Source organism: Gopherus flavomarginatus, chromosome 3 (assembly GCF_025201925.1).
Source record: "Gopherus flavomarginatus isolate rGopFla2 chromosome 3, rGopFla2.mat.asm, whole genome shotgun sequence".
Lineage (NCBI taxonomy): Eukaryota > Metazoa > Chordata > Testudines > Testudinidae > Gopherus > Gopherus flavomarginatus.
This window is the reverse complement of record NC_066619.1, coordinates 202,877,664-202,897,202: the sequence shown is the minus strand read 5'-3', so window position 1 is coordinate 202,897,202 and position 19,539 is coordinate 202,877,664. Positions and strand designations below refer to the sequence as shown.

Sequence of the window (19,539 nt, the reverse complement as noted above, 5' to 3'; positions counted from 1 at the left end):
CTGCGAGGGGGATACAATAGTGAGACACTGTAGGAGTATGGCCCAGCCTGCAGTCCCTGAGCACCCGGAACTCCCAGTGACTTCTACAAATTGACTGATGCATTGGAAAATCTGTTTTGTCAAGTACCTGGTCAGATAACGTATACAAAAGGTGACTTCTTGGTTCATGTTCAGTTACACGGTGACTAATGCACAATGGTAAAATACACCCTTACAGATATTCTACTTGCACTCTGCTTAACAAAACATGAACAAAGAAAATGACCCCCAAGGTTTCTGAAACCTTAGTCAGCTAGCTAAATGTATATGCATTACAAAATATATTCATAATTTGCCAAAATCATGATTTCCAAGTCAAGCATCTAGTACCACATCTATAAGGAGATATTTAATGGTACCTTCAAATAGCAATGTTGTCATAAATAATTTTACTAAATCTCAGAGGTTTGCAATTGCAAATAACACAGAAGCTGTGTTGTGAATGGGATCCCAATGCCTTCTCCATTGGTTTTTGCCCTTGTAAATCAATGCAATATCGAATCCTGTAAATAGGTTTCTAGATGAAGACAGATGGTTAGAAAGCGATATACATACATTTTGTTCTCCCTGTAGAACAATTAATTGTTTACCCTCAGCAAAGTTTTTAGAGATACTATTTCAAAGACAATCTAAGTCTTGCAACTGGGCAAAAGACTGAGGTCCCAGTTTCTCATTGATGAAATGCAACAGTGAGGTGGGGACAGCACAAAAGGGTGTGAACCTCCAGGCTTGATTCTGAAGTCAATGGCAAAATTCTCACTAACTGTAATGTGCTCTCTCTCCACTGAAAGAGGAAGGAGGGTACTCTCTGCCCTTACTAGTCGCAGGTAAGTGCAAACTGAACAGCCTGATTAGAGGGCAGGGGTTGAAAGGAGGTCTGAAATTATAAGCATTCTCTCCCAGTTTTGAACTATGTATTTCCAGACTCAGATTGCTCCCTCTGCATTAATTAGAAGAAAGATTCAGTAAGGAAAAACCTTCTTTAGAGTATGGATCAGTTACATAGACATATGACAGCCTAGTAGGTTTTTCAGATTCAAAGAGGCCTCCCTATCAGGAAGGTAAAAGACCACCACACCTTCTTCCCACTCACCACTTCTATCTGCATGTCATGCAATGAACAGAACTGATCTCTTATGGTTGGAGGGGAGAAGGCAAGGGGAGCTCATGAAGTCACAGCCTCAGCAGCAAAATTTTCCTATGGTTTCACTTGGGCAAGAAGAAAAGGATAGAGAACCACCAGTTATGCAGTACTTTATCACAGCACCAGGGGCACTGCTCCCGGTGCCTAGCTCAGAACTGATCTGCACTATTACATCCATTTTTAGGGGAACACCTCACTGCATAATGATCACTAAGCATTCACTGATTCTCATCGTTCATCTCATTTGTTTTCTTCTGTACTTTCTCTTGAAAAGGAGTTGATTTTTCTTACTATATGGTGGGAACGGGTATAATTAATTTAATTTTGTCTTTTTCCCCTGAATCCTGGCAACTATTGAGCCACATTTTTTTTTAAATTTTAATTGTTTAATATTTGCACATTAGATTGGATGGGGGTAGAGAGGCTTTGGGTGCTTATAAATGTGTAAATTTGAGCAATAAATAATTACTATAAGGCACAAAAATAGCATGCAAAAGTATTTTCTGTGATACTAATGAGTAAAGATTCATTATTTACACTGCGATTAAAAGAAGATTGAAATCCTATGGAGCCAGTTAATGCAGTACAGTCAAACTGCTGAGCTAGCGGCAGCTTTTACCCACTTTGCTATGAGAATTGCAGACAGGTTAGCCATTAATTAGTCTCTGAGCTAATATTTTTCACTGTGGTTTTTATACCCCATATACACAATTAAAGCTGATTTTTTTTCTTTACTGAAACAAGCATCAGGGAAAAAAATCCTTAAGATGTGTGTGTGTGTGTGTGTGTTAATCACCAGACTTCTTAAAATAAGGTCCGTGGGAAGTAAAGGCTGTGAAATAGCTACACTTCGGTGCAGTGCTGCGAATCCAGTTCTAATGCCAGTTTAAAAAAAAAATACCCCTCTTGCAACAAATTCGAATGAATTAGAAACAGGTCAGAGGTGAAGAGACTCAGCTGGGGTCAAACTCACGGAAAACAAACAAGTCTCTCCTGATGCGTTCCGCTAGAGAAGGAAGCACCAGCCCAGCGTGGTAATTGAGTAAAGGAGACTAGTAGGAAACAGACGAGCATCTTCAATTGAAGGGGAAGAGGAAGAGGTCTATTTGCAATAGCTTTATTAACTGCAAAGCTCACCTTTAAAACTAAGCCACAACCTTAAAGCAGCTCTCTTTATTTGCCTGAACAATGAGCTCCTAAGTCTTTTGTGCTCTTTGTTCAGAGGGTTTTTTTTTTTAACGCGCATTGTAACATTTCTTTTAAGGATTGCCTGCCAAAAGCGAATCCCCTAAGGAAAACCAGACCAAGAAAGTAGTGACCAATCCTTTTCGGATTATTGTCAGAAGGCTCCTCCCAGCCCCTTCAATTTGCATAAAAAAATCCAGAAAACTCTTGTTTGCCCAACATCTTGATCAGTTTGTCCACCCCTGTCTAACAGTCAGAGCTCGAGCCTCCTGGAAAGCTGCATGTAGCCTAAGGGAAGCTGAGAGTTTTTCTCTCTCTCTGGGCTACAGCCTGTTTTCTGCCTTTGTAAGAAACTGGAAGCCTCGCCTGGGGCGTTTTTTTCACCCCCGTTTTACAGTGTGAGTCACCAACCATGTACCAGGGATACTGGTCTCTGTTTCTGATTTGTATCGCCTCCCACTGCATAGGGTCCGTCAAAGGGCTCTTTATTTTTGGACAGCCCGAGTTCTCATACAAGAGGTCCAACTGCAAACCTATCCCCGCCTCCCTGTTGTTGTGCCGCGGTATCGAGTACCCAAACATGAGGCTGCCCAATCTGCTAGGGCATGAAACTATCCAGGAGGTTCTGGAGCAGGCTGGAGCCTGGATCCCTCTAGTTCAGAAGCAATGCCACCCGGACACCAGAAAGTTCCTGTGCTCGCTCTTCGCGCCCGTCTGCATTGATGACCTGGATGAGACCATTCAGCCTTGCCATTCGCTCTGTGAGCAGGTGAAGGACAGTTGCGCCCCAGTTATGTCTGCCTTCGGCTTCCCCTGGCCTGATATGCTGGATTGCAGCCGCTTCCCCCAGGACAACGACCTATGCATCCCCCCGGCTAGCGGCGACCACGTCCTCCCTACCGCCAGAGAAGGTAAGAATGATTCTGCTTCAGCTTCCTGCGATCTTGGGCATTATTATTTCAATGAAGGGTTAATGGGTTTCCCTGCATATTGTAATGGCTCAAGAACCAGAGCATCCCCTAGACTCTGCAACACATACCAGGGGCTATGGAGTCATAATGACTTTTAAAGCAGCCGAAAATAAATCGTTTCCTGCTGTGAACAGGTTTTAAACAGTGGCCAAAGTTAAGAATTACAGAAGGTTGTTTTACACCTTTATTTACCATGTTAGTTTGTTGTAGGGCTGCTAAAGAGAGCGCGCGAGATAATGGAACTGAAAAAATGTCAAGGTTTTGGAGTGATCAGCAAAGCAATTTCACACGTGAAAAGTCCATGAATCGACAGTTATTACGAATGAAGGAAGCCTCTTCCACTGGTACCCGCTTTTTATGTGGGGGCTGGTTTTAATTAGGTGGAGAATATCATGCAAAAGGAGAATTTCCCTAGTTATAAAAGGGGTGGGTGGGTGAGAGGGAGTTGCTATAGAAAGGGAACCTCATGCGCTTGATACTCTTTCACAACCCAGCCCCCGCCCCCAATATGCCTGCCTTGATTTTTGTTCCTCGTGGGAGGGAAAGGGGGCTCCTTCATCCTTTCCAGGGGATTCAACAGGAACGTCTTTTCAAGCCCCTGCTTCATTCTAGGCAGATCTGAAGTCAATTGCAAAGTTGCTTAGCAATCTTTTCTGAGATGATGCAGCGTGACTTTCCAATCCTCTTGAGGTTAGATGGGTAATTCACTGGAAATGTTTTCCATTTTTCCAAGATTTTCCCAACCCAAGCGATAAACAAACCAAAGCGGTAGAAATGCTTTTATTCCTATCGCTTTTAGTGGGAACTTTGGTGGTTTTGTGATTTTTACTTTGATGCCCTGGCTCTTTGCTACTGTGCATTTCACAAATCTTCCTCTCCTTTTTGAAAAAGGAGGACGTTGACCAGAATGCGATCTATATTATTATGATAGCTGAAAGAATACGCACACTTCACAGTTCATTCCTGTTTTAATGAAAATCCCTCTTTTCTTAAAGCTAAAAAAACGAAAAGAGTTCGTTTAGAGGGGTTATGTTAACGAAGCAATCTGTGTGCGATCAGTTCTGGGGTCATCTGGGAAATGAAAGGTAAGTCAGAACTTAGTTAAAGGCAGCTGTGCGAATTCTACAAAGGGCAGATACCAGTTGGTAGAAAATCTCAATTCGCTTCAATGTTCCCAAACGCCACCTGCTGTTCTTTTTTAACCAAACCTGCTGAAAGCTGCTTCTTACATTTCCAGCACCAAAGGTCTGTGATGCCTGCAAAAACAAGAACGAAGATGACAACGACATCGTGGAAAACCTTTGCAAAAATGACTTTGGTAAGTAAAAAAAGAGCCCCCTGGTTAGAATTCCAGGACTGGGGTCCGCTCCTGTACTGATCAGGTTAAACTCCCATAGGAGGCAATGGGATTTCTGTCAGAGTAAGGACTACAGTCAGGATTTAGCCTTGTCTGCAAATCAAACTAAAGTCAATCCTTCTAAGATACTGTGTCAGAAGACTTCAATCATGCAAATCCTAGTCCTCAGAGTGGAAAAAGTGTTTTTAAGTTCTAGCAAAGTCAGATTTCTGTTTGCAATTTCCTCCTCATCTCAAAAACCAACAAAATCGCCAACAATAAAGCTGTTTAATATTCGTTTATATAGTGGAGTCAGGCAAGTGGAGTAGTACAATGAACAAAAGCAATCGGTAGTCCAAAATTCTGTCCATGGGAAAAAGTGGAGGAAGGATTTCATATAGGGGTGCAGAAGAGAGATCCAAAACCCTGTCTCAAACATTTGTAAAGACTTTCTTTACAGATTTTTAATGAGCCTCTACATACGATTTCACAGAGAAGGTGGTGTGTGGAAATTTATGTATATATACAAAACATTAACATTCTGGATTAGAAGAGGACAGGAAAGCCCCTTTAACAAGGAGAATTGGGAACTGTACAAACTGGAGCATGCTTATTTCAAGAGACTATTATAATAGGTCAGTATCTATGATTCCAGGTGGACATATACTGTAAACATCTGAAGTAATTCAAATGTGTCCTCAGAAACAAAGCCATTATGAGGACAATGTATTCATATAGCCTCTATTTATCCTCGCTTTGGACTGGCAAACAATGCCTAAAAGGTTTTATCTGAATACCACAGAGCTAAACATGTTGTGTAAGTCCTTAAAGAGCCTTGTATTTCCCTCTCCTCGTTATTTTATCAAATCAAATGCAGCTGTTAGGTCAGTTCTCCTTCCATGTGATCTATTCTTTCAAACAGCAATACATGTGAAATATCATTTCCTTACAGGTTTACCTAAAAATCCTCTCCAGATTAATCAATTAAGTTTAAAGTTTTTAACCACAGAAAAGATCAGATTTCAAATTAGATTTAGATTCTTCCCCCTCCCTCCTTTTCAAATTCCAGGGTGTCCATAAGAATGTCTAATGCTGGGTTAAAAACTAGTGCATATTTAATGTACAAAATGTGCCCTCTCTGTGTTTGCAAATGTTAAGAAAACTAGAGAAATGATGCATTTAGAAAAGAAGAAGAAAAAAATCTTAAGGCTGATTCAAACTGAGATGACTTGCATGCACTTAGTGGCTTTAGAAAATGAGCCACCTGCTGCCCATTCTGTCAGCCCGTGACAGTTTAATTAGCAATAGAAGACCTCCCTCCCCAGGTCCCCTTTATGTGCACTAATGGAGGGGAAAAAAAAATCACTCAATCTCTCTCATCCCACTTCTCCCTCCCCCTCTCCCTATTAGCCCTGAAGATAAAAGTGAAGGAGATCACATACATCAATGGGGACACCAAGATCACCCCCGAAACAAAGAGCAAAACCATCTACAAGCTGAATGGGGTGACAGAAAGGGAGCTGAGGAAGACAGTGCTCTGGCTCAAAGGAGGCCTGCAGTGTACCTGTGATGAGATGAATGACATAAATGCACCCTATTTAGTGATGGGACAAAGGCAGGCCGGGGAGCTGGTGATCACCTCCGTGAAGCGGTGGCAGAAAGGGCAGCGGGCGTTCAAACGATTCTCCCGCAGCATCCGCAAACTGCAATGCTAATCACTTCTACTCTAGTCACTTTCATCCTAGTCACTTACACCAGCTGCCCCAGTTCTGAGCTCTTCAAGCCTCTTGCATCTTCTTGTTTCAGCCTTTCTGAACCACAAGATATAGCAGGCATGGGAGACGATGGCTGTTTGTTTAAAACGAAGAGGAGAGGAAAACCCTCCCCTTCAAATTTTGTAAATATATTAAAACTGTAATAAAAATCATGAATATTTTTGTGAAGTATTAAATATCTTGCTTAAAGCTAGTTTTTGTTTTGGTTTGGTTTTTGCATAAGTGCAATGTGACATTGTTCTCAATTTTTCTTTTTCCTTCACGTTGGGAAAGCTGGTCAATTGATATCACCACTTTTCTCTATACACGCATATGTGTTTTGCTCTGATACCACTCAGAAATAGCAACAAACATTTCTGCCTTTTGTTGGCCTTGTAAATGGGGTCTGATTTTGTCCATGTATGAAATGGCATGCCATCTATTTTTAACACTATAGAGGATACCATTACAACTGCTGCATGAGGTACATATGCATCAATAGAAGTTAACCATGTGCACATTTTTTCTACAAATCTGACCCTTGGGCCCCCCCCAAAAAAAGTTTTGTAGACTGATCTGAATACAGCTTTTAACTTTTTTTAAACTTTGCAAATTTTATCATTTGTAGCCTAACTGTAATATACCTAACGATTAACCTGAAAGAGTTGTAAAATATTGCTTTAACCAATCCTGTAAATATTCCAGATAAACATATTATTGTATATAAACAGTACATCACAGTTTACCAATTGTCTTCCTTTGGGGGGCAGGAGGGGCGAGTTATTTCAATGAGTTTTGAAAATGAGAGAATTGAGAATCATCATCACAAATGGGTTTTTGTTATAATACAGCAAAACTTGCACCAAAGTCTCCAACTCCAATAAGTGAGAGAGCCCAATCCTGTGATTGGATCCATATGGGTGGACTCTTAGGCCTTGTCTACACCACAAAGTTGCAGCGCTGGTGAGGGGGTTACAGCGCTGCAACTTAGGAGGTGTACACATCTGCAGGGCATTACCAGCGCTGCAACTCCCTGTTTGCAGCGCGGGCCGTACACCCGGTCGAACCTCAGTGTAGAGGATCCAGCGCTGGTGATCCAGCGCTGGTCATCAGTTGTAGACACTCACCAGCGTTTTTCTTGACCTCTGTGGAATAAGCAGGTATCCCAGCATACCTGAGGAAGCCTCTCTGGTAATCAAGCAGGTATCCTTCCCCGCGGTTTGCTCTCGCGTTCCCCGAACACCCCCGCAAGCAGGTCTCCTTCCCCGCGGTGTGCTCTCGCGTTCCCCGAACTCCCCCGCAAGCAGGTCTCCTTCCCCGCGGTTTGCAGGGGGGTTCGGGGAACACCGGAGCAAACCGCGGGGAAGGAGACCTGCTTGCAGGGGGGTTCGGGGAACGCGAGAGCACACCGCGGGGAAGGAGACCTGCTTCCCCGTGGTTTGCTCTCGCGTTCCCCGAACCTCCCTGCAAGCAGGTCTCCTTCCCCGCGGTTTGCTCTCGCGTTCCCTGAACCCCCCTGCAAGCCGCCCAACAGCGCTGCAGTGTGGCCACATCTAACACCACTTGCAGCGCTGGTTGCTGTAAGTGTGGCCACTCTGCAGCGCTGGCCCTATACAGCTGTACTAATACAGCTGTAACAACCAGCGCTGCAAAATTGTAGATGTAGACATACCCTTACTTCAATTAACAGGACTTCAAACAAACTTAAAGATCCAACCATATCAGTTCTAAGACATTTCTGTAGGACTTTAAAATGCCACTCTAAGATTAGCAGGGTTTTTTGCTGGTCCTTTGGGTGGCCATTTATGGTTTCACCATGTCTCCTAGGAAGACTTTGCTGTTTTGTTTTTTTATGTATATTTTATTCCACCTCCCCCCCAAAATGAGACAAGAACAAAGAAAAATGAAACAGAACAAGGAAAGGAAAGGAAAGAGGGTAGGGAGGGGAAAGGAAAGTAGCATCTCAGGTCTGGTCTACACTACAGACCTATACTGATATAACTACATCCTTCAGGGTTGTGAAAAATCCACACCCCGAGGAACATAGTTATACCAACTTACCCCCTCTCCCCTCCATATAGACAGCACTATGTTACTGGGAGAGCTGCTCCCACTGACACAGCTATCACCTCTTGGGAAGGTGGATTAACTAAGGCAACGTGAGAGAGCTCTCCCGTCGGTGTAGAGCATCTTCATTAAAATGCTACAGGAGCATAGCTGTGCTGATGCAGCATTTTAAGTGTTGACTTCCCCTCAGATCCCACCCACTAAGAATTAATCAAAGATTTCCAAAAATTCAGACCAACTCTTTTCTAATTTGTCCAAGGGGAAAACTTTGCATTTTAGCAATAGAGAGTTACAATGGCTTATCTGTTTTAAAATGATCAAAATAAGGTTCATTTTCATAAACATCCAATTGAAAGAAGTATAAAAGGAACCAAAAGGCCTACTGAAAATCCCTGTTAGTGCAGAGTAATTAAGGTCCTCCATTTTGGGGTTTTATTTTATTTAAAATTTCCCAGGAATTTGTCAGTTTTTGTTACTAAAATTTTTAAAAAATGGGTGAAAATTGGTGCAAAAAATTAACTTCATGGTTTTCTGGGTAAATATAAGGATTAATACTGGGGGCTTTGTCCAGCAGGAGAAGCAGACCAAGCTCTGTGACCTGGGTCTTCTCTCTGGGTGCATGTTTTAACCCTCTCTCAGGCAGCGCTGAAGGGCCCAGATATTCGTAGGGGCTATCACTGGAGCCAGTACTCAGAGGGGCAGCGATAGGAGAGGGCTAGGAAATACCCCGTGGGGTGCTTGATACTTGCAGGGCAAAGTGAAGGGGTTCTTAGTGGGGCAGGAGGCCAGTATTCACTGGACAGGGGGGTGACGCGTGCAACTGTTGCTGTACTGATTGGCAATGGTCTCAACGTTGCCACTCTGCATCACCATGATGTAGCAGTTGAAGATCAGGTCTATGCCAACCACCAACATGGCAGTTTCTGGTGCCTTCTGCTCCCCATAGACCTGTTGAAGCAGTGGTTGAGCAGTCTTGACTTCTGGGACCTGGCATCCTACCAGTCTCACTGCCCCACTGCAGAGCAATAGCCACCCACTAGCAGCTACCCTGTTCGGGGCAGCCACACTGTGTTATCAGGCAGGGACTCTACATGGAGGGACACGCTCCCCACCAGAGTCTGGACCAATACCCTGCTCTGGAAGGAAAGAGAACCACTTGATATGTGCCATCTCTCATTTCAGGTCAGGGAGTCAGGTAGGGAAGGGGCGGGGGGAATCAGTAAAAACAAACAATGGGTTTTGTAAAACCCAAGACATTTTCAGTAAAAACCAAAAATAAAGGGCCTTAGAAATAATTAAAATGGTAAAAAAAAAAGCTGGTACTTTTATTTCATATATATTTTTATATACTAATACTTTTACTTAGGCAAGAAATATCAACAAACATAATAGGATTTTTAAAAACAAAACATCACTGGGGTTACCTAAGAGCTTAACTAGGAGGCTATTTTAGCACCCATTCTTCCAAACAGTTACAGAGAGATGTGATTACATGGTCATATTTTATCATATATATCTTTAAATAATATAGATATGAATGGGCCTATTCCTCAAAGTTGCTGAACACCCAGTACTCCTATGACTGCAGTGAGAATATTAGACTCAGTATCATTCCCTGTCTTTTATTGCTGACACAGAACAACATGCATATACCAAGCAATAATCAGTTTTTCAATGTGAAAAGGAGCCCCATTACTTTCATGTATTCAGAATGATTTTTCCTGGCAGCATACAAGGTTAAACCTTTTACTGTCTATTGCATGGAGCTTGTTTTGAACAGGTTAAGATCCTGGGACCCCATCCTGCATTCCTTGCATACTCAATACTTCCATTGAAGTCAACAGTGCAGGACTGGCCCTTCACAGGAATATCTGCAGACAAACTTAAAAAGTAAGTGGCTCATACAATGGACTCAGCATTGTACAAACCCAACAATAAGCAGGTGCCACACAGCTCTATTTATCCCTCACAACACGATAGGACCACTGTCACTAACCTGATCCAGTGCTTACACCAAACCAGCTCATGGATGAAGAACAGCTGGCAGAAGCAGATCAAGGTTGAAATTATGCTGATTAGCAGAGGAAAGCACTTAGAGAAGTTTGCAGCCATGGTTCAGTCTCCACTGAGTGAAGATGCACAACCACAACTAATCAATTCAGTCCACAGTTTAGGAGTACTCCTTGTTTTCTCACTGATACTAAGCTCTCATGTAATAGCCATTAGATTGTCCCCATCATGTTTCCCCTTTGAAAACAATAGCTTTGACTTCAATGGGAGTACAAGCAAACACCAAGTCACTTGCCCAGGGTCATATTGAGTCAGTAGGACTGTTTGCTCAGGGTCACATTGACATTAGCGGGATTACTATCATGAGTAAAGTATGTAGGATTTAGACTAGTGTCAAGAATAGCACTCGAGTCACTTAATTCCTATTTATTTCCCTGATTTAAACTATGGTTCTTGCCATTTTAATGGCAACGTGTTACTATAATAATAATATTCACTTCACCAAAAAAGGAAAGGTTTAGTCAGTGTTTGTATTATAAAACCTATTATCAGGGGTGTATAACCCAGCAACTGAAAATCCAGGTCAGTGGAAAATTAGCATTATAAGGTCTCAAACTGGGAACAATCTTCTCCAAAAGTTACCAGAAAAAATCCATTTAATCTATTTCAGGAAATCGTTGTGTCTATAACTGGGAATCTTTGGTTATGTCAGGTAAAAAGAGATTCAAGTAAGTAGCTAAAGGCCATGCAGATCTATAGCTTCTGATCAGCATTGCATCATATACATTTGTTTAGAATTAGCTCTCTCATCTGATTTTTTAGGTTTCTAACTTAGATAACAGAGTTATTTGCAAACAGAATAAAATAGGGATTCACTTTCATATGTTTTAAGGCAAAAAGTAATTTTCTAGACACTCTTGTTCTCTTCTAATTAAGAATATTGTTAGGAAGTCAAGTACAGAGATCCCATAAAATATTTGTAAAATACCAGTTGACTACAATGGACTAATTTATCAAAAATAATAATACTTGATATTTATTAAACAGTTTTCATCCAAGTTTCTCAAAGTACTTTACAATTACCCTAATTTTATTGATCAGGAAAAAGTCACACAGCAGCCATTTACAGAGTTCTGAAAAGAATCAAATCTATTGCCTCCAATTTTTGTGCTCTAGCCACTAGACCATAGTAATCTGAATGGCTCATGGTAGTACATCAGTGTTGCAATTGTATCATTTGGAAGCATAATAGTGACTAATGTTCCCTCTAGATTATTTTTCCCTATGTGTGAAAAAGTGAGTGCCCAAACTCAAGTTTAAAACTTATCAGCGAAAGTCTCTTACAATCTCATTCTCTTCCTTATTGGATATCCTCTAATTCCACCTACTCTTTCCATTTCACTCATTCCTGCTCCTTCCCCCCCCACCCCATTCATCATTTATTCCATATACCTATATTCACTATTGCCTTCTCTCCACCACTTACTCGTTCCTTCCCCCTCACCACATATCCTCTCCTCATTCTCACTGTTTTTGTACAAAAAAGAAAGAGAACATGCACAACAATCCTACACAGTCCAAAAAAACCAAAAGATACTTGAACAATTCAGAACTACCTAATCATCATCTCTCCCTCTCTCTCTGTTTTCTCTTGTACTGTCTATCATCAGAAAGTAACAGGCTTCTTCTCTGCAAGTGGCTGGGCTGCAGGTGGCTGTGGTTAGAGACAGAGAGACGCTGGGGGAATGGGAAATTGAAACTGAGCCCTTTTGTCTACTCTGGGTTTGCCAGTACAGCAATAATGATATAAACTGCCTCATTGGAGGTACAGCTTATACCAGCAAAAGAAATTGCTTTTGCCAGTATAGTTTACACTGGTTCCCCAAAACACTTTTACAGGTATAAGTGCTTCCAAACGAGGCTTTTGCTGGTATAGAAATGTTGTAAAAATAAAATAAAGTAATCACACTCCTAACCAACAGTGCTATACTGGCACAAGTGTTCTTGAGGTAGGCAGGGCCATCGTTGCCAGAGCTCCAGGGGAGGCAGACTCTGCTGTGTGAGGCTCTGATAGCATTAATATGGTTTAGATTTTTTCCTTCTGATATCTCTGATGTTACAATATTACATAAGCATATCCAAACTGTAACCTTTTCATATTGAACATAATAATCCCACTTGCCCCTAAGCAGACGAATATTATTAGTGAGAATACTACTGTATTTTATTCTAGGTCATAAGGATGTGTATGTTACATTAAAGCAGGAATAGGAATATGGTAATGAACCACTAAACTTGATGGTAGAAAAGAAGTATACTCGGTTATCTAAATTTTTAGCATTAAGAAAACATCTCAATTTCCCTCAAAGTCAAAGGAAAGATAACAGTGAATTTCAAAGGAAGTTTGGATCAGTACCTAAAATACCAACATAAATCCAGGGGCAAAGATAAGGTTGGCTGGGTGCTCGTCTGGTCATGGAGAATGTCTCCATTTAATAATCCAAGGCTCAGAACTGTGTTTTAAAATTAAAGTCTGGAAATCACAACCAGTTTTTACAGGGTTTTATTTTGTTTTCACAGATGTGCTTAATGGTGTATTTTCTCTTGAATGAACAGCTTTAACTCACAGGCTCCAGAGACCGTGGGGGCCAAAGGTCATTGTCCCCCATTTTTTTAAATCTGAACACGTTCCTGGCTGGGAGGGAGCAGGACGCAGCCTGGCTAGTATCCACATCCCACTCTGCATCGTGCCACATACCAGGCCCTCACCTGCTAGCTGCCAAATTCGCAGAGGCTCCTCTTGGTGCTAGTGGGTCCAGGAAGCAGGACAGTCGGCTTGCCAGCAGGGAGGGTAAAGTAAGGAGCAGGGTGGAGGAGGCAGGGGCTCCAGGAAGATCAGTCTGGTGGAGGAGGTGCTTCCTCCAGGGCTCTGGGAGTGAAACGTTTTGGTTGCTTGGCCCTCCCTCTTTTGCAGTCCTTCTGGTGCCCACGCTTCAACAACATTTTGTTTTTGCAATATCACAATAAAGATGCATTTGAAGCCTTTAACTACATTGTGTGTTTTGGAATCCTAAATATATCCCTAATTATTCAGGGGAAAGTAATTACATAAACAAGGTATTTCAAATATCAAGGTACATATAGCACACTGAATGACTAAGGCCAGCTCTACAAGTTGTGCTGCTCTAGACAAACCAGCAAAATGTTGCTCTTACCAGCTTACAGTCACTCACACAAAGAGTTAACTGAACATTATGCTGTTCTAGATGCCTGCATGATACAGCCAACCCTTTTGGTTACATTCAGAAGTACATGAGACTTCCATATCCAAAAAGGTTTGGTTAAGAATAGCTTGGCTGGGTGACAAACTTGTAATCCTTTAGAAATGGAAAAAAATGACCTAATGGCGCCCTCAGTAGTGGAACAAACAACAGAAAGGTTTATTGCAACATCATATGAAAAAAAAAAATTGGCTCTCAACAAAATACAATGGTTGGCTACCATTCCTGACCTATTTGTATAACAAATCTAATATGAAATTCCTCTCCACCCCTAGCAAAAACCACAGAACTACACCCCCCCCGCCAATCCATGTATATAATGAATAATTCAAGAGAAAAAAAAAACAAACAAAAAACCATCGCTCAAGACCTGAAGATGAGCGCTGTGTAAGCTTGTCTCTCTCACCAACAGAAGTTGGTCCAATAAAAGATATTACCTCACCCGCCTTGTCTCTCTAATATCCTGGGACTAACACCACAATATCAACACTGCAAATAAGACAAAAAAGGCAAAGGGAATGTTTTAATTTAATTTTTCTGTGGGGGGGCAGAAGAGAGGAGCTATACACACACATGTACATATTGGACCCCATCCTGCACAACCACCATGTAGCCTCTGCAACATACACAGACAATTACAGTGTAACATCCCTCATGCACTTCGTTTTATACCTCCCTCAGCCCCACTGTTGCACCCATTTCTGCACCCACCAAGTCCATGTTGCATCCAGTCACCCTAAAGCCCCACACTACAAACCTTCAGCCATCCTGCTCATTTCTCTTTAATTTCTGGGGGAACAGGATAGCAGCGAGGCCACAACTTGCTTGAAAGTTCTGAGGTGTGGAAAAAGCTGTTTGTTGTCCCACTGAGGCCTCCAGGCATGGCAGCACAATTCCTTTCTGAATTCTTATAGAGTAGAAGCAAACAGTATGGCAAGCCCTTGTTCCTGTTGCTTGTTTCTGCCACCTGATAGCATCATGTGACCCTTCTGCCAGGCCGAATTGATAGCAGCAAGGGCCGGGTTCAATACATAGGGGTCCCTTCCCTACAACATAAGGCAAACCAGCTCGAGCCCCCACCCAGTGACCTGGGAAAATCTTACACACACATACCTGGGCACCTCAAAGAGGCACTATTTCCCCTCTCGCAAGCACAGAGTCTTGGTGTAGCAGAAAATGTTTAATAACATGAGATAAACAACATAGCATTAAAGTGGGAAACCACCTCAACTAGGCTGTCTCCTTTTCCCTGGGCTCTTGAGTCCAGCAACCCCAAAATCACCCCAAGGCTCCAAAGTCCAATACCTTAAATGTCCCAAGAGTCCAGCAACCCAAAAGTCTCTGTCCCGGGTCAGTGCAGCCCCAGAGTTCAAGAGTCTATCTGCAGGGGTTTCCCCCCCGCGCCAGCCTGGGTAGAATGGGGCACCTTACATGAACCGGGGCCGACTGCCCTGCCTCTCCGTGGGATTCTGCTTCCACCTTCCCCACGAACTGTTCAGCTCCACTCAGCTCTGCCAGCTGCTCTGCTCCACCAGCTGACCTGTGATCCACTCCAGCCGTTCCCGCAAACTGCTCGGCTCTGCTCGCTCCATGGGCAGCTCCAACCGTCCCACAAACCGCTCTGCTCTGCAATATAGCTTCAGGCTCCCCATTAGTTAGCACAGCTCTTTAGTGATTTCAGCTCTTAGTGAGTTCAGCTCAGTAACCTGTAACTTAGATTCTTAAGAGAATCAAAAATCAGCTCCGATATTCCACAGTGGAGAGAGCAGGTGGTGCAATTGGTGCTTCTGGCTCACACAAGCAGCTCACTCCCTTGTCTAGCGAGCGCCACACAATTGATGGTGAGACTCCCTGTCACAAAGCAGTTTCACAGTTCCTCATCCACACAATCAGGGTGACAACACTCCACTCCTCCTGCCCCAACAACAAAGAAACTGGGGATCCCATAGCTGTCAAAGCAACCATCCCAGGCTGCTGTGGGCTATGCCAAGCGGGGTGGGTGTGCCTATGCAAACACAATCAGCTCCTGAAATTCTTTTCCACACTTGCCATAATTCACCATCAGATGTCAGGGTAGAGCTCATCCTGACTCTGCTTACATCACATTGACTATACTAGCTTTGTGTGCATGAGTGATGTTGCCCTCTACTGGCAACACCACAGAAAGGATAAGAGACCTATTGCTAGCAGAGCAACAGGAATTTTCACCTAGTTCAAGTCGTAGAGGCTTTTGTTCTTAGAGATGAAGGATCATATTCTGCCAAAGGAAGAGCGAGAATGATGCCACAGCCCAGTGGCACTCATCTATGATGGGGGGGGGCGGGAAATCCAACTTCAAGTCCCTGTCCCAATAACTAGTGGAACAGCTTCCACAGGAGAGATTGAAAGAGACTCACCTGAGGCCAGTGCAGTTGCCAGGGTACTCTCCTGGGAAATGGGAGGCCTGGGTACAAATCCCTGCTCCACATCTGGCAGGGGGGAACTGAACCCTGGTCTCCTGCGTCCTGGCTGAGTGCTCTAACTACTGGGTAAAAGAGCGGCACCTACTCCTCAGTTAGGGGAAAGGGTTAGGCACTCTGGGGGGTGGGGGAGGGTTTTAATGGCTGTGAATCTTAAGCAGAGGGAGACACCTACTTCCAGTCCAGAGTTAAGCACTTAAGTGTTTTTGAGGTCATGACTTAGGCCAAACATCCCTCCTTGGCATTACCTACTGGCTAGCATAGACGCCTCCTGGCTCAGCATGCTCGTGTTTGTGAATCCCATTCTTAGGCTTCCAACTCTCCTCAAGAATTGTATAGGGAGCCTCAGTGCCTAACTTCCACTAGGAAGCAGGGTGCCAAAATATTAGGCATTGCAACACTGAGACTAAGGGTATGTCTATACTACCCGCTGGATCGGTGGGCAGCAATCGATCCAGCAGGGGTCGATTTATCACATCTAGTCTAGACACGATAAATTGATCCCTGAGCGCTCGCCCATCAACTCCTGTACTCCACCGCCACGAGAGGCGCAGGCAGAGTCAACGGGAGAGCGGCAGCAGTCAACTCACCGCAGTGAAGACACTATGGTAAATCAATCAAAGTACGCTGACTTCAGCAACGCTATTCACATAGCTGAAGTTGTATAACTTAGATCAATCCCCTCCCTTCCCGCCAGTGTAGACCAGGCCTAAGTCTCCTTTATGGATCTAGGCCCAGGAGCTAAGTCCCATTTTCAAAGGTGACTTTGGCCACATTTTACCCATTATTTCCAGCTTACAGACTGACTGACCAAGGCACACAGTAGTTAAGTACTTGATTGGGTCAGAAAGCGAGTCCGTCACAGAGCCTGGAGGAAACTGAGCAAGTAGACAAACAATTCTAACCACTAGACAAACTTATTAAATAAAAACAAAAAAGTTGGAAGAAGAGAAGCTCCTGGTACAATAAACTCTAAAAAACAATTATTGTACCCATAAAAGTTGTCCCGTAAGAAGTTATAATGCACAACTGCACATCCAAAAACCTTACTGCATTAACAACACTTTTTAAAAACTGAGATGATTCAGGTATCACAAAACAACATTAATCTTTTTGGGGTCATGTACAACCCACATTTTGATGCAAAAAACATTGGAGTATGTTCTGAGTGTAGTCAATGGAAGCAACACACACACAGCAATACATACACAGACTATGGCTCATCAGTACAGAACGAGGGTAAGGTGGAAACAACCTAACTGAAATCCAGCACAATTCTTTGGCTATGTAGGGGTTAAATTCTGAAGTCAAAACACAAAAGCCAGAAAACTCATAGTTAAGCATTAAACCTCCCATACTGAACCACTATGGAGTGCCACTTTAATGTTCTCCAACACCTGTTATACTCAAGTAGGAGAAGATTAATCCTTCACTGACAATTTCCTTGCTTCTGCAAGTTTGCTTCAGATACTTAACATTATCTAAAAGGTTTTTTTGTTATGTGAATTTTGAACCATAGGTGAGGAGAAACCACATTTGGCTATCTGGTTATGTAGGTGCTGTGTTGGATGTTAACAGAACTATCAATCATTTCAATTTACTTTAAGGCACAAAAGTTAATTTATTTAAAGAAGTTAGTCCTGAAAAATTGTGTTTCTCTATGTAAGATAAAACTTGTTTAAAACATATTGCTCAAGATGAGATGGTAGAAAAAAAGTTTTGATTTGTAGATCTTCATGGATCTAGAAGAACTAGACATGCAGACAAAGCATGAAGATAAAAGATTATTTAAAAGTTAGGGATTTTTTTTTTAATAGAAGAGCACAATTTTGATAAAACTTGGCAGCCCTACTCAGCATGTCTGTTCCCTTCACATACTGAATATCCTAATGTAGGGTCAGTTTCCAATACCTTAGCTCACTTTGAGTTATCCTTTACCCTGCAATTATCCCAGTGAAATCAATAGAGCTTTTTAAAGTAAAGGGAAAATTTTCAAGAGCAGGTGTATGACATAGGAGCCTAAGGCCTGGTCTACACTACGCATTTAAACCAAATTTAGTAGCGTTAAACCACACAATGAGGCCCTTTATATTAATATAAAGGGCTCTTTAAACCGGTTTCTGTACTCCTCCCCGACAAGAGGAGTAGTACTGAAATCGATATTGCCATGTCGGATTAGGGTTAGTGCGGCCGCAAATCGATGGTATTGGCCTCCAGTCGGTATCCCACAGTGCACCATTGTGACAGCTCTGGAAAGCAATCTGAACTCGGATGCACTGGCCAGGTACACAGGAAAAGCCCCGCGAACTTTTGAATTTCATTTCCTGTTTTCCCATCGTGGAGCTCTGATCAGCACAGGTGACGATGCAGTCCCAAATCTAAAAAGAGCTGCAGCATGGACCATACAGGAAATTCTGGATCTGATCGCTGTACGGGGAGACAAATCTTTTCTATCAGAGCTCCGTTACAGAAGACGAAATGACAAAGCACTTGAAAAAATCTCCAGGCCATGACAGAGGCCACAACACAGTGCTGTGTGACAAGCATAACGGAAGGCCAAAGAATCAAATGGACGCTCACGGAGGGAGGGAGGGGGTACTGAGGACTCCAGCTATCCCACAGTCCCCGCAGTCTCCGAAAAGCATTTGCATTCTTGGCTGAACTCCCAATGCCTGTAGGGTCTAACACATTGTCCGGGGTGGTTCAGGATATCCCTCGTCAATTTACCCCCCCTCCCCTCCTGTGAAAGAAAAGGGAAAAAATTGTTTCTTGACTTTTTTCAATATCACCATATGTCTACTGCGTGCTGCTGGTAGATGCGGTGCTGCAGCACTGAACAGCAGCATCCTCTCCCCTTCCCAATGGTAGACGGTACAGTACAAAATGACTGATAGCTGTCCTCATCATCCTGTGAGTGCTTCTGGCTGGCCTCGGTGAGGTCGGCTGGGGGCGCCTGGGTAAAAATAGGAATGATTCCTGGTCATTCCCGACAGATGGTACAGAATGGCTGGTAACCATCTTCATCATAGCAACTGGGGGCTGAGCTCCATCAGCCCCCCCCTTTCATGTCTAAAGAAAAGATTCTGTACTGCCTGGACTATCAAAGCAGCTAGAGGCTACCTCCCCTTCATTTTATCTCACTAAAAAGTCAGTGTTTCTTATTTCTGCATTCTTTATTACTTCATCACACAAATGGGGGGACACTGCCACGGTAGCCCAGGAGGGTTGGGGGAGGAGGGAAGCAATGGGTGGGATTGTTGCAGGGGCACTCCTGCATGAAGCTCATCATTTCT

The 19,539-nt window shown here is 43.1% G+C and overlaps 1 protein-coding gene across 1 annotated transcript; it reads left to right on the top strand.

Moving 5' to 3' along the window:
• Positions 1–2,615: 2,615 nt before the first annotated feature.
• On the top strand, positions 2,616–6,541 carry SFRP2 (secreted frizzled related protein 2). Its single transcript, XM_050946631.1, has 3 exons — positions 2,616–3,279; positions 4,577–4,657; positions 6,086–6,541. The coding sequence occupies exons 1-3, from the start codon at positions 2,781–2,783 to the stop codon at positions 6,388–6,390; spliced, it is 885 nt and encodes a 294-aa protein (XP_050802588.1). The 5' UTR covers positions 2,616–2,780; the 3' UTR covers positions 6,391–6,541.
• The last annotated feature ends 12,998 nt before the right edge of the window (positions 6,542–19,539 follow it).

Coding starts and splice junctions, on each gene's coding strand:
- SFRP2 (XM_050946631.1), top strand. CDS start 2,781: ATGTACCAGGGATACTGGTCTCTGTTTCTGATTTGTATCGCCTCCCAC. Junction 3,280..4,576: donor CCTCCCTACCGCCAGAGAAG/GTAAGAATGATT, acceptor TTACATTTCCAG/CACCAAAGGTCTGTGATGCC. Junction 4,658..6,085: donor CCTTTGCAAAAATGACTTTG/GTAAGTAAAAAA, acceptor TCTCCCTATTAG/CCCTGAAGATAAAAGTGAAG.